This window comes from Podarcis cretensis, assembly GCF_951804945.1.
Source record: "Podarcis cretensis genome assembly, chromosome: 6".
NCBI lineage: Eukaryota > Metazoa > Chordata > Lepidosauria > Squamata > Lacertidae > Podarcis > Podarcis cretensis.
The window spans coordinates 63686419-63700509 of NC_137175.1; the positions used below are offsets into that span (position 1 = coordinate 63686419).

At 39.9% G+C, this 14091-nt stretch overlaps 1 protein-coding gene across 2 annotated transcripts in view; it reads left to right on the forward strand.

Annotated features, from left to right (window-relative positions):
- Positions 1-14091, forward strand: part of RAVER2 (ribonucleoprotein, PTB binding 2) — a 41313-nt gene that overhangs the window by 9643 nt on the left and 17579 nt on the right. For both annotated transcript variants that reach the window (XM_079981989.1, XM_079981988.1), the window contains exons 2-4: positions 4852-4918; positions 7720-8189; positions 10541-10732. In XM_079981989.1, coding sequence (XP_079838115.1) covers positions 4852-4918; positions 7720-8189; positions 10541-10732 — 729 coding nt within the window. The remainder of the gene's footprint in view (positions 1-4851; positions 4919-7719; positions 8190-10540; positions 10733-14091) is intronic.

The window sequence follows — 14091 nt, forward strand, 5'->3', positions numbered from 1 at the left end:
GTTGCCCAAACCTGGGCTCATGGTTTAATCTCTCCCCTTTCTAACCATTAACTGAAGCCAAGGTTTGTTCTAGGCTGCAGCTTGTGGTTAGTTGAGAAGAGAAGTTGAGCATAATAGCTCAGTCAGTAGAGCATGAGACTCTTAATCTTGGGGTTGTGGGTTTGAGCTCCACATTGGGCAAAAGATTCCTTCATTGCAGGGGGTTGAACTAGATGACCCTCATGGTCCCTTCTAACTCTATGATTCTGTTATAAGCTCGTGTTCAGGCAACATGCTGTTCTAGCTCAGCATGGAGTGGCAGTAAAACAGGACTGAGGAAGAGCAAAGCAGCTGCGAATTTGGTTTGCCATGCCGTGCTAGCTAGGCCATTGTTTAAAGTACAGTCCTACTTGCCAGAAAGTATAACAGATTCCTATATATAGAGACAGGCTTAGCCAATCATTTTAGTGTGTGAATCATTTTTAAAAATATTGTTTTATAGGTGTCAGCTAGGGATTGTTTTTATTTGATGGGTACTCCAAGGGGAATAATGTGTGCTGACAAATTTCAGAAGATGCATGTGTGAGTTTCAGGCATGCTTTCAACCTTCTGTAAACATCAAATATATATTTACACATGACCATTCCTTCCCTTTAGTGATGGTGATTTAAGACTCCAAAGAAATGTGCCTTCCTCTCATCTCCCTATGTCAGTCAGAATCCCCATTCTGGTCACAACTCCACCCCCACCCCCCCGCATTTAACCCACCATAAGGCAGATGTATTGGATTGCTGAGTAGTAGCAATAACATACTATCAGTGTATGTAGATAGCCTGAGGAGCAGCATCATGTTTTATTAACACAGCATTTGACAGCTGTTAACCGATGAAATAAGAGACTAGTATCCAATCTGACTAAAAAGAATACACTTGATCCTATTCAGATCAAACCCCTATTACCCACTAAGCTATGTATATTGAATTAGCAGATTGGCAAGGTGGGAGTGTGTTGTGATCTAGGACACTTTGTAGAGTAGAAGGATGTGTCGTAACAAATTCACTTTCATTGGAGACCTACAAGGCAGACTGAGTGTGTAAATATATCATAATCAGTCTGATTAGGGCCAAAAGTACTCTTTGTTTTTAATGCAACAACAGGGCCTTCTTGGTCACAGTTGCTCTCCCTGGTGAGGTACATCTGTCTTGCTCATAATTTACATTATTATTAACATGTGGAATTTAAAGAACATTTCTGTTCAACCAGCCATTGGTGGCTGAAAGATACTGTTTCTGGCAACTTTGAAATTCTTTAACCTGTGAGGATATTTTATTGCTTTTGCATTGTTCTTTTATGTTTTGTTGTTTCGGGAGGAAAGATGAAATAAAAATTTAATCAGTAAGTAAAATTTGCCACGTCTTTCTTTAGAACAGTGCTGGCCAACCTGTGGGGCCTCCAGATGTTGTTCTTAATCTCCCATCAACCATGGTCATACAGTCCAACAACATCTGGAGCATCACAGGTAAGCCATACCTGCTTTAGAAAAATCTGCAGGTAGACTAAGAGGGTAGCACAGGCCTCCCCTGTATAGTTTTCCTAATCAAAATCTCCATACGGAACTGATGATTGTTCCAAAGGTGCTATTTGAAGGGCAAATAGCCACATCAGGGGTGATTTCTGGTAGCAAATGGCCCAGCAGGAAATGGTTAAACTCTCCTCCAGCACAGCAGTCCTGACCTAGATTGGGAGGCCATGCCAAATGCTCTTTTTAAAAGAAAGAGACAAGCCAGTTGCACATTAATTGAAAAGAATGTTCCGCAGTGTGCAGGTCAACTCCTAGTCATGTTGAAATTCTGATACAGGCCCTCCTCGCACACTAGATACACCAGGAGAAGATATGCCAGCCATAAACTGAAATCAAAATAAACTGAACAGTGCAACATACATGGGCAATGAATATGAAAGTAGCATTAGGTTATGATTTGGATAGATTGTTATTTGGAAGTTGTAATAAAAGTAGCAAAACAAAACAAAACAAAAGAAACAAAAAAACAAATACTAATAATGGTTGTGTCCAGTTGGCACAAGGAATTTTGCCTGTGCTGGAGAACTTCCTCTCTCCTTTTCCTGTGAGCTCCCCCAAATCTGTCCTGCCTTCCATCCCACCACACAACCCTGTGAAGCATGGGGGGGGGGAGATGAAGTTCCAATGCACAGGATGAAGTCCTTGTGCTATATGACTTCGCTGGATGCAACCCAATGTTTTTAGTTGTAAATTGTTTTGTAAGAAGAGACTCATAAATTAAATAATAGTGCTTGTTTACACCCCCAAAGTAGACCTAATTCTTTTTATAATAATCAATATCTATGTATCTGTTCCTATGATGTGGGATTCCATTACAGTGGTACCTTGGGTTAAGAACTTAATTTGTTCTGGAGGTCCGTTCTTAACCTGAAACTGTTCTTAACCTGAAGCACCACTTTAGCTAATGGGGCCTCCCGCTGCTGCCGTGTCGCTGGAGCACGATTTCTGTTCTCATCCTGAAGCAAAGTTCTTAACCCAAGGTACTATTTCTGGGTTAGCGGAGTCTGTAACGTGAAGCGTCTGTAACCCGAGGTACCACTGCATTATTGTTTCCTCATTACTTTTTGCCACCTTTCCTTTCTCTTCTAAACTACCGTATTTTTCGCTCCACAAGACACACTTTTTTCTTCCTAAAAAGTAAGGGGAAATGTCTGTGCGTCTTATGGAGCGAATGCGTGGTCCCTGGAGCCGAATTGCCCAGGGGCAAAAAGAAGATCATGTTCTTTTCTTTTCTTTTTTTTGAAAGAGGGAAGTGGATGTTGAAACAAAGCCGCTGATCCACAAGCGATCGGGAGGGAGATAAGAGACGCTAGCAATAAAGTAGGCTGCCTGGGAGGGGGGGAGGTAAAGACAGCGAACTTGCAAGGAGATGAGACAGGAAGACTAAAGCAATGAGAAGAGAAATTAGAAGAAAAGGAGGAGCAAAAAACTGCTCCAGCTAAGGAAAAGATACTAAGGCAAAAGAGGGAAGGGGGTGTTGAAAGGAAGCAGCTGATCGACAAGGGAGATAAGGGACGCTAGCGATAAAGGAGGCTGCCTGGGACGGGGGAGGTAAAAGCCCATGGATCCTCAGGATTTTTACATTGGGTCACCCCAAATTCAACATCAGATCACATAGCATGTCCATGGCTACAGAGTGCACCAAAAAAAATCACGCACCCACTGTTGCGTGGGGCCGCAATGGCGCAAAAACGTGGTTGCAAAGCATGGATCCACATGGATTCTCAGGATTTTTCATTGGGCTACCACAAACTCACTGTCAAACCACATGTCTGTGGCCACAGCATGAACCACAAAAATCATACATACACTGTTTCGTTCAGAAGATGTTTTTTCTTGTTTTCCTCCTCTAAAAACTAGGTGCGTCTTATGGTCAGGTGCATCTTATGGAGCAAAAAATACGGTACTTTCCTTAAGCACTAGGTATTGCAGCCCCTGTTTGTTGTGGCTATAATCAACTATTTTCCTTTTCTTTTAAAGCTCAGATTAACAGTTTTGTAATGTCATATAGTTCAGACATCTTAGCATTTTCTCATAATTGCATTTCTTGAAGTAAACTTTCTGTGAACTTTACTTTCTGTATTACCCCTCCACAAAATGACTCAGTTCATATACCATAGTAAAACAAACCTTAGTTTACAGATTGTGGTTTATTGGGAGCAAATACTGGTTCAGGCATAGCACTAAGCCAGGAGTTGTGGTGAGTTTCCCCTATGCAATTGCAGGGAGAAAGCAAAACAGCCCAGAATGGTGTGCATTCACCGTCAACCATTAACTATGGAATAAGCCTGTTATGACAACAGGCTTAGAATGTTCTTCTTTAATGAGGAAAATCTCATGTCCCTTCTGGAACTATCTCGATTTTACCAGCCCAAATATGGTATCTATATACATTGCCTTGTCTCTAAACCTCTGAGTTTATTGTCCCTCTCGTGAGTCTATAAAGTTCCCATTGACCCCCAACCCACTTTCTAAGTCATTGACAAGAGAGGAGAAGCACATGTTCCTTTTCAGTACACAACAGGAAGAGGATGCAACACCCCTTGGAAAAAAATAAGAAGCATTTAGCACCTGTGAAACAGGTGCTAGCTGTTGAATTCCTCAGGGATGTGCACAGAATTTGCTAATTATAGAGGAGGGAAAATGCATTATAAGAGTAGTACTGTGTAAGTTCATTGAAATGCTGAAAATAATTGTGTTCTCTAATTATACTTCTCTGTGACCTTGTTTGCAATGGTAAGATGCACACAATAAAATGTTGGGAGCATGCAGACTTTCCCCTATGACTTTAGATATTGCTAACTACTCATTGACATGGTGTTTAATGCTGTATCTTTCAAAAAAATGTGACTACTGAAGTTTGGATCAAAAATTATATTTTTGATATTTCATTTCTGTGAAGAACAAGGCAATCTATCTCAGTAAGAGATTTCATTTTAAACAGAAGGAGTTTTGCTGTACAATGCAGAATAAATACCGTTGAGTTGCATTATTAGCAGTGTTCTACATCATCCTTATCTGGCAACTCAGTATGCCAGCCTTTTATAGTTCTTTTTTTCATTAGGCAAAAAGTAACTACTCTAGGAATTCCATTTTTCAAAGGACAGAGCTTGTGGTTGAAGTGAGTGCTCACTCATATTGATTCCTAATTAATGTTTGTATAGCAGTATGTCTATGGAGTAATTCTTTATTTGGAACAATTCGAAAACCTTAACATTAAAATAAAAATGTTCAGTGCACTGAGTTTCTTCTGATGGATTGTGTTTTTTTTCCTTTTGCCACCTCCCCAGGAAATCCATAATTTATTAAAAGACTTTGAATTGAAGTACTGTTATGTGGACAAAAATAAAAGAACAGGTAAGAACCAAGAAGTATTATTTATTAATCACCTTCCACACATTGCTTACAGCTTAAAAAACCAGTTAAAAACAAGTGGTGTGTGTGTATTTATTTATCTAGCTGTGTGTGTGTGTGTTTGTGTATATATACACATACAAAAAGAGTTTACGCCCATGGCAGAGAACTAGGACTATAAGATTTTGCATACAGAGCTAGTTAAGGCCATAAGACACACATGTAGTTAAACTGTGACTTCAGTACCCTTGTTCACACATAATGCAAAGCTGTGGTTTAATGCTATATGAATGAGCCTTGAAGGATTCTGAAACTGACACTCCCATGTCTGTTATCCCATTGTTTGCATGGGAACTTAGCGTGTGCATTGGAACCTCTTGTGTGTGCAAGGAGTACGGAAATGTTGCCAGATTCAATTATTTCAATTTTATCAGAACTGCCTTGAATTTCCTTTGGTTTAATCAGAAGTCTTTCATTGGTCTTAGATTCATGTTCAACAACACAATTTATTTAGTATGAAAAGCAGGGATTCCTTCCTTCCTGTTTAACTCAAGGACTAAACACCAGCAGTGAGTGAGGCCAGAGCCAAAGTGGGTAAAGCCAGATCTACCCCCAATAAGAATAAGAATAATAATTTATTATTTGTACCCCGCCCATCTGGCTGGGTTTCCCCAGCCACTCTGGGCGGCTCCCAAAAGAATATTAAAAGAACAATAAAACATCAAACATTAAAAACTTCCCTAAACAGGGCTGCCTTCAGATGTCTTCTAAAAGTCAGATAGTTCTCTATTTCCTTGACATCTGATGGGAGAGCGGGTGCTACCACCGAGAAGGCCCTCTGCTCTTCTTTCTCTCTCCCACACAAGCTTGCACTGCATCAGTCATCACCCATTCACCATCAACTCTCTCCCTGCCACTCATTGCGTTAATCTATTCGCATATACACAAAGACCTCTCTTTCCACCTCTTCTTCCTCCTCCTCTCCTCTCCTCTCCTTCCCTTTTTGCTGTCTCCTTCCCTTTCTTGCGCCTCTCCTTCTCCTGTCCCCATGGGGCAATTTGGCTTAGATCAAAAGCTTCCATTGGCACCAATGGAAGCTTTGCCTCCTAAGTCTAATGGTGGCAGGGCAATGGTGGTGGCAGCTTATAGGAAGGTCTTACTGTCGCCTCCCAAAAATGTAAATTGCCCTCACCATGCAGTGGTTAGACTTCTTAATGGTATTGTAGTTTGTAGGCATCATAATATAATTTCTTTGAGCAAAATAGGAATTAGTAGTTTATAAGCATCACACTTACTTCGTTTCAGTTTCACTACTGATTGCTACCATATTTTCTAGAACATGAATTGTGTGTGTGTGTGTGTGTGTGTGTGCATGCGCGTGTGTATATACACACACACACACACACACACACACACAGTGGTGCCCCGCAAGATGAACGCCTCGCAAGATGAAAAACCCGCTAGACGAAAGGGTTTTCCGTTTTGGAGGCGCTTCGCAAAACGAATTTCTCTATGGGCTTGCTTCGCAAGACGAAATGTCTTGCGAGTTTTTCCGACTCCCCCCCCTTTTTCTAAGCCGCTAAGCCGCTTATCAGCTGATCCGCTAAGCTGATAAGCCGCTAAAAGCACTAATCTGCTAAGCCGTCAATGGGCTTGCTTCGCAAGACGAAAAAACCGCTAGACGAAGAGAATCGCGGAACGGATTCTTTTCGTCTTGCGAGGCACCACTGTATATATATAATATTTATAGATGAATAACAGAATATATAAGGGTGGTGGTATCACACATCCTGATTGGTCAAATTGTGCAATACAGAAATTTTATGAGGAAACAGCTGTTTCCCTTCAATTACAAAACATATTGCAAGTTATAAGAAAGCTTTGTGTAGCTGGTATCTAGACCAAAGCCTTAATGATACAGTAATACTTACTCTAATCTATCTATGTATGTGCTTAATTAGTATAAGATGGTCCCAGCTACGATTCAGTTAAACCTGCTTTTAAAAAAAAAGTGTCACTATGCTTATAATTTATTTAGGAAACCTTTTAGACTTGAGGATAGTGTAACCTCTGATTATTCAGGCTTGAAAGAAAATGTTAGCATTCCTGATTCTCAGTGGTATCATCTTTCCACTCAGTTTCACTTCTACTTGAGCTTCGGTGTTCAGTAGAAGCAGATGATTAATAGGCAATCTGGAATAAAAGATGTTTTCTGTTTTAAACCATAATCTTGCAACCAGAGCTTCCTGGAATTGAATTTCAGGAAAAGGCTCTATTGAAATATGATATGTCAGCAATAACTCTAAAAGGTTACAGCGCATGAGGCAGCTCAGTCACCCCCACAGACACATCATGGCAATTTTTGACAAAGCACATGGTGGGGAAGGAGGGGGCACGGAATTAATAGGTACATCCCATGTTACTTGGTTTTTATTTAACATTATGCAGGTGTGTTTGTTTTGAGCTGTTGACCACACTACTAATAATATTTTAAGTATGCCCTCACATAGTAAAGACAAAGAATATTTTCTAAGTAAGCCTTGCTTGTACAGTGGTACCTCAGGTTAAGTACTTAATTCGTTCCGGAGGTCCGTTCTTAACCTGAAACTGTTCTTAACCTGAAGCACCACTTTATGTTTTATGTTTATTGTGATTTTGGGGCATCACGAAAGTCAACCACCAACTTTGTAATAAATGCTGGTACTTTCCTTGCTCTGAGGCTTATCCAACAAGCCAACATTGTTGCTGAAGATGAATTGTGGTAGACTATGTAAATATCTGTTGCTGTTTTTGCTGTCTTCCAGCTTTTGTTACTTTACTGAATGGAGAGCAGGCTCAGAATGCAATACGGTTGTTTCACCAATACTCCCTTCGAGGAAAAGAAATCTCAGTTCAGCTTCAGCCAACTGATGCCCTGCTCTGCATTACCAACTTACCACGCTCCTATACATTGCAAGAGTTTGAAGAGTTGGTGCGGCCCTATGGCAATGTTGAAAGACACTTTTTGATTTATAGTGAAATCACTGGGTATTCGAAGGGCTATGGTTTTGTGGAATACATGAAAAAGGATTCTGCAGCTAAAGCTAGGTTGGACCTTCTAGGGAAACAAGTAGGTGGGAATGCCCTTTTTGCTCAGTGGATGGATGTCAATCAGTTAACTCCAGAACTCATACATTCAAAGTGCCTTTGTGTGGAAAACCTCCCTACAGACTACACAGATGCAGAGGATCTGATGCAAACTTTTTCGTCGAAATATAACCCTGTGTTTTATCAGGTATGTAGAAATGTAGGACTTTTAAAGCCACAGCTCTTGTCTTTGGGGGCTGTGTGGTTTGACTACTCACCTTACATGGAATTTCCTTTGTTTGATTTTTAGCTTAATATGTTCAAGCTGGTGAATGATTATAGTATGCTTGTAACAGCTCCAATAGTAGTATAAAGGTTTATTAGGGTTGGGTGTGGCTGGCCTGCATTAGTCACCTGAAAATTATGTAAAATGCCATCTGGGCCACTTCCTTGCATTTACAGAATTTCTGTTTTACGAAGCAATTCTGGGAAACATTTTAAACTTTCACTTATAAATCTTAGAGTTCCTGGTATTTCAGGGGAGGGGAGTCGGAAACAACAGAATAAAGCTCCCTCAGTATAAAAAAAATTGTTATATTTTAGAACCCCAAATTGGAATTTTCCAGAAAACTCTCCGTAGCCCCCCCCCCTTCAATAGACTTAAGTTGGCAATCTCTTTGGATACTAGAAAAGACAGGGGCAAGAACATCACCTTTGTTTTGAAGGGGGTGTATGGGATTAGACAATTTAATACTGCTTGTTTATAGTATTGGAGAGGGGACTATAGCTCAGTGGGTAGAGTATATGTTTGCATGGAGAACGTGCCAGACTTAAGCTCCAGGATTTCCAGTTAAAAATATATTGAAAGCCAGAACTTAGAAGGGCTTTTGCTTGAGACCACGGTGATCAGTATACTGGTCTAGATACCACAAGGCTGTTCCATGTGTTCATAGTTACTTCCAGTGTGCTGAGAAACATCCTTATATTTAATATTTTTCTTTCTTCCCTACCTCTTCCTTGTAAACTAATTTAAACTAGCCCCTTCTCTTAATATATGTTGGAGATACGTTTGTCTTAGACTATTTCAGCTGTGGGCTGTTTAGTCACAGATGTTATTTTTTTCTAAACATTATTCCAGTTTTGTTTACATGTAGTTTTGGAAGAATGTACACTGCTTCCTATCTGTTTGACCTGTCACAATATTACTGTCTAAATATATAAATATGTTGAGGTTTGGGGTTTTTTACAGCATCCTTTGTGGCTTAAAGATATATTTTAGGATATTTTTGGTTGATAGGCATGGTTTATTATGAACCTTCAATGCATTTTGATAGGGTTTGCACCAGTTGATTATACCTATTATGTTTTTAATGTTGTTCCAGAGTGATTCCATAAGACAGAATAAACAGCTGATGCATGTTTATCAAAGGGCAGAAGCTTTCAGCTGGCATGAAATAAGCCCTGATGAGCTCTAGATTTCCTGTGAGACAAAATCGTTTTAGATGTTTTGAAAATGGGCTACAAGTAAATTAGTACAATGTGGAACCTTCAATATATATAGAAATGCAGCTAGTTTTTATTCATTTTACTATTTTTATTGTAACATATGTTAATTGTATTACTAAGCTTTGTAACACTGGTTGGACGTTGTATCCAACAAACAATCCCTGCTTTTCACTAGTCGATTCGATAATTACATAAAACCGACACCATCCATATCTTTCTAGGGAATACTTATGTGACAGTAAAGGCTACTGAAATAAGTCTTAAGTTGTTGAAGGTGATCCAGAAGGGTAAATGTGCCAAATTCTTTCCTCTGGCCAAATATCAAGGTCTTACCCCTCCTCCTCCTCCTCCTCCTCCTCCTCCTTTAGTGCAGCATAACTCTCACCTCTAGTGAAACGCAGACAGCTTTTGTAACATGACTATTTAAAAGGCAGCTTCTGGTGCGTTTTCGGGAGAGTGCTGCAATCCTGCAAAGAAGCAAGAAAACTAACATTTGCACGTGTGCAAAGCAGTTGGTTTCCTGTAGCTCCGCCAATAATTGAGGTGTCAAAACTAAATATATACCACCAGCTAGAATTTCATTAAATTTTGCAGATGTCACCACTGCAGTTTTTCATATTATTTAAAATGCAAAACTTTTCAGCAAAACTGTACATGAAAAAAATTAGTATTCCTCACCCATAGGAAAGAAATGCAGGGGGGGGGCAGGGAATGTGCCCATGGTTTCAAAATAATCCCCAGTTTAATTCCGTCCCTTAATGCTCCATAAAATAACTGTCAAATTTATTTCATAGCTCAAGTTCTTCATGAGATTAGATGGCAGGGCAGCAGTAATTCAAGTACAGTTCTGTGTGGCTGTCATCTGCAAAATATTTGTGTATTAAATTTAGCTTGGAGGGAGGAGTGATCTGCAATGTTAATCTGGTCTTAGAAACACATTACTTAGTATTTTTCACAGGTGGTTCGTGCTTGAGGTGGAAGGATATAGTGCTGTCTGGAAACTGATATAGAGAGCATGTACTTCATTCATTGTGTTGTGAAATGTCCCTTCAGCTTGCTCAGGATGAAGATAGCTCGGTTGATGGCTTTGCAGTCGTTGAGTATGAGACAGCAGAGCAGGCAGAGGAAGTCCAGCAAGGCACACACGGCTTGACTTTCAGAGAGAAGAGAGTTCATGTATCTTATTGTGCTCCGGGAGCTCCAGGGCGTGGAACTCTTGCTACACTTATAGCAGCACAACGCATGGTAAGAGACTCTACCACACCCTACAACCCCCAAGGAAAAACATGTGACAAATGCATTTAGGACACTGGACATAAAAAACTGAATTATATATTTATATGATGGCTGTATCTTTGGGCATGGTAGGCAATTAGTGGCTTTGTTCATACATAGTGCTGACCCAAGTCATGATTTAGCAAGAACGAACAAGAATGCAGATACCCACTCTTGACTTAGCAAGAATGAATGAGCATGTGACTACTCTGGGAGCAAATCATGGCTGCTTTGCTACTTAGCTACCAAAATTATGGCTTAGCATTACGTGTGAACTTGTGCTCATAGTTTGTCTCCCAGAAAGGAACGATGAACCGTGAACAAACCTTGGTTAAGGCTCATGGTGTGTTGAGAGTGAGGCAACCCGGGAACCCAGATTTGTGTGCAGAACAAAATCATTACTTAGTTCTGCGTCGCATGGCAGCGACAGAAGTTGCGGAGGAGTAAAGTGGTTGTGGTTTTCTCCATGGAAACTCACACAGCTACTCATTCTTGCTAAGTCACTATTTGGTTTACTTCTTAACTGGGATCCTGATAAAACCGTTCTTAGATATAAACACTGTGGTTTTCCCAGGTTTTCTCTCCCACCTTGTTTGCATCACTGCATTGATTCCTGCAATTTTTTGCTGAACTACAAGCCAATAAAATCTCTCCTGAAATTTGAGCCAAAGGCACCTGTATATATCCCAAGAACGTTCCCCTTGCTGGATTAGGTCTAGCTACCTAATTTTGTCTAAACTCTTTGGTATTTAAAAACACAAAGACCAGAGGGGGTAGTTATTGAGCTTTGTCTGACGCTTCAAAGCACTGTTGTTAAGTAATTTTGGAAAGAATTGCTTCCGTAAGAGAGTGCTATGCCATTTTAAAAACAGGCGGTGCTAGTAGGCATGGTACTGACCAAAAAGCAGAGAGGTATACAACAATTTCAAGATAGTGGAGTTGGCTTAATTTCATGCTTGATGAGGAGTGAGGCTTTCCTGCCTTTCTTGTCATAAGAGATTATTTCTTGGAATTTTGAGTAGCGAGGTATTACTGGAAGTTGTGATTTTTGTATGCAGCCTTAGATCAGAATGAATTCCCACTGCGTATGTAATGGTGGCTCACAAACTTCCTTAGGACATAATGTACTTTTCCCTCTCACCCAATTTTTAATTTTCTGGCAATGGCCAGTATGACATGGCAGTCAAAAGGAAGAATGAAAGCAATAGGTAGCAGAAATGAGTAATGTGGAGTAGAATATGGCTTGATAAACAAAAGAAGAGCAAGATGCCATGTAGGGCAAAGCTACTTTGGCCCTCATATACTGGACCCTGGTGCAAAAGCCTTGCATATCACCTATATCTAGGATGCCAGCCAGATTTTTTTCAAAATGAAACGAAGAACCTTGGGATTCCATTTTGCATATGAAACCACTGAAGCACAGCCCAATAATACCTCAAAATGAGAAAAACAGAGTTTTATTTTTGATTAGAATGTAATGCTGACATGCTGAGAAACAGGCTTCTAAAATCTCAACTCCTTTGTTCTTGGATGTGTGTGCTCTTGTAACCCACTGGTAACCCATTGGAAAATTGGAAATTTTCCAGTTTCTGATTTCACAGTCCTCTCACGAGGAGAATTGGCTGTGTGACCAGGCCTTTCATGAAGACTCTATTTTGTTGGAACAGTTAAGAGTTCACTAGGAAGTTACACACATACAAATATTGATTCCTTCAAAATAAAATGATATCAATAGATAAATGTGCACTGAATAAAAAAGAACCATGGTTTTACATGCCCAACTTTCTCAAGCTGGAACACTTTCACACTGGCATTCAGGCTCAATACCTTGATCTGAAACTGGGATCTCTTCTCACTGTGAGAGACCATGGCCTGTTGCAGAGAAGCAGTGTGTTAACCTGCAATTCAGATTGGTGGTAGTAATCAGGTGGTCTTGTCTGATAAAAGATATTTTCTAGTAAAATCCGGTATTAGTCTTAGTTCCAGAAGAGGGGAGGGGTTGGGCAAATATTGGCTGCTTGTTTTCTTGAAATTTTAGACAGGTTAGACATCTTTTGATGTCAAATACACACAGTTGGGTTGTGTGTGTCATAGTTGTGCTGGAATTATGCTTCCATACTTTGTGGAAATTGGTGCTAATTGAACTGTGCCTAATGCACAAGTATTGTTCCTCCTTCCTTTGGAAGTAAATGTTTAAGGTCACATGACTCAATGCTCTCTAATACCAAATGGTCCCAATTTTAATCTCTGGCAACTCCAGATAGGGTTGTCTAGAACCCTGGAGAACTGCTGCCAATTAAAATTAGATAATACTAAGTCAGATGGACCCAATGATTTGGTGTGGTTTAAGGTTATGCCTTGTGTTAAGGATTAAATATAAAATGAGCCCTGTTGAAAAGTACTGAATTAACAAAGAAAGGTACAGTACAGTGATGTGGAAGGAAGGAAAAGTTAAAAAGTGTCTATATCAGTGGTGTTGGCAGATATAGAAAGATATGAGTAACATAATCTAGTGATTTGATTGGTTGACATGTATTTTCAATAAACAACATTGTAGGGGTTTTTTATATTCATAGAGTAGTAGACATCTTAAGGCAGCCCTGTTCAGGGAAGTTTTTAACGTGTGATATTTTACTGTATTTTTGGTTTTTATGGAAGCCGCCCAGAGTGGCTGGGGAAGCCCAGCCAGATGGGCGGGGTATAAATAATAAATTATTATTATTATTATTAGTGAAATAGTTAAGGGGACTTTATGTTATTGTGATAGTACATAGGTAGTTTTGTCTTTGGTTAAATATTTTCTTAGACCAGTTTTGAGTATCGCAGCCTTTCTCAACTTTGGGTTCCCATATTTTGTTGGACTCCCACTCCCATCATCCATAGGCAACAGGGGCAGTAGTCAGGGATGTTAGGAGTAGTAGTCCAAAAACATTTCGGAACCCGAGTTTGAGAGAGGCTTATTTGTAAAAGATTATCTGAGATTACAGTTAATATTATTAGCTTTGACAGTGCATATAATTAAGACAGCCTGCTCATCTTACTGTCTCTTATCAAGACTGCCTGTTTGTAAATGTTCATGAAGTGATGCCCCTTGCAGCCACAGATCCTTCCCCTTAATAAGCATATATGCAGTAATTGAAATCTAAATGGCTAAAAGGGAAAATGGGAGCATCTCTAGTCTCTGTCAGAGTTACAAAAGGTTCCTCAATGTGTTCAGTCTTACATGTGACTGAGAAGCTACTTGAAGTTCAACAGCTATATGCAAGCAACTCTGCTTTACAAAATGAACTTTCTTCTATCTTGGGAGAGAATCTGATTTTTTCCTTATT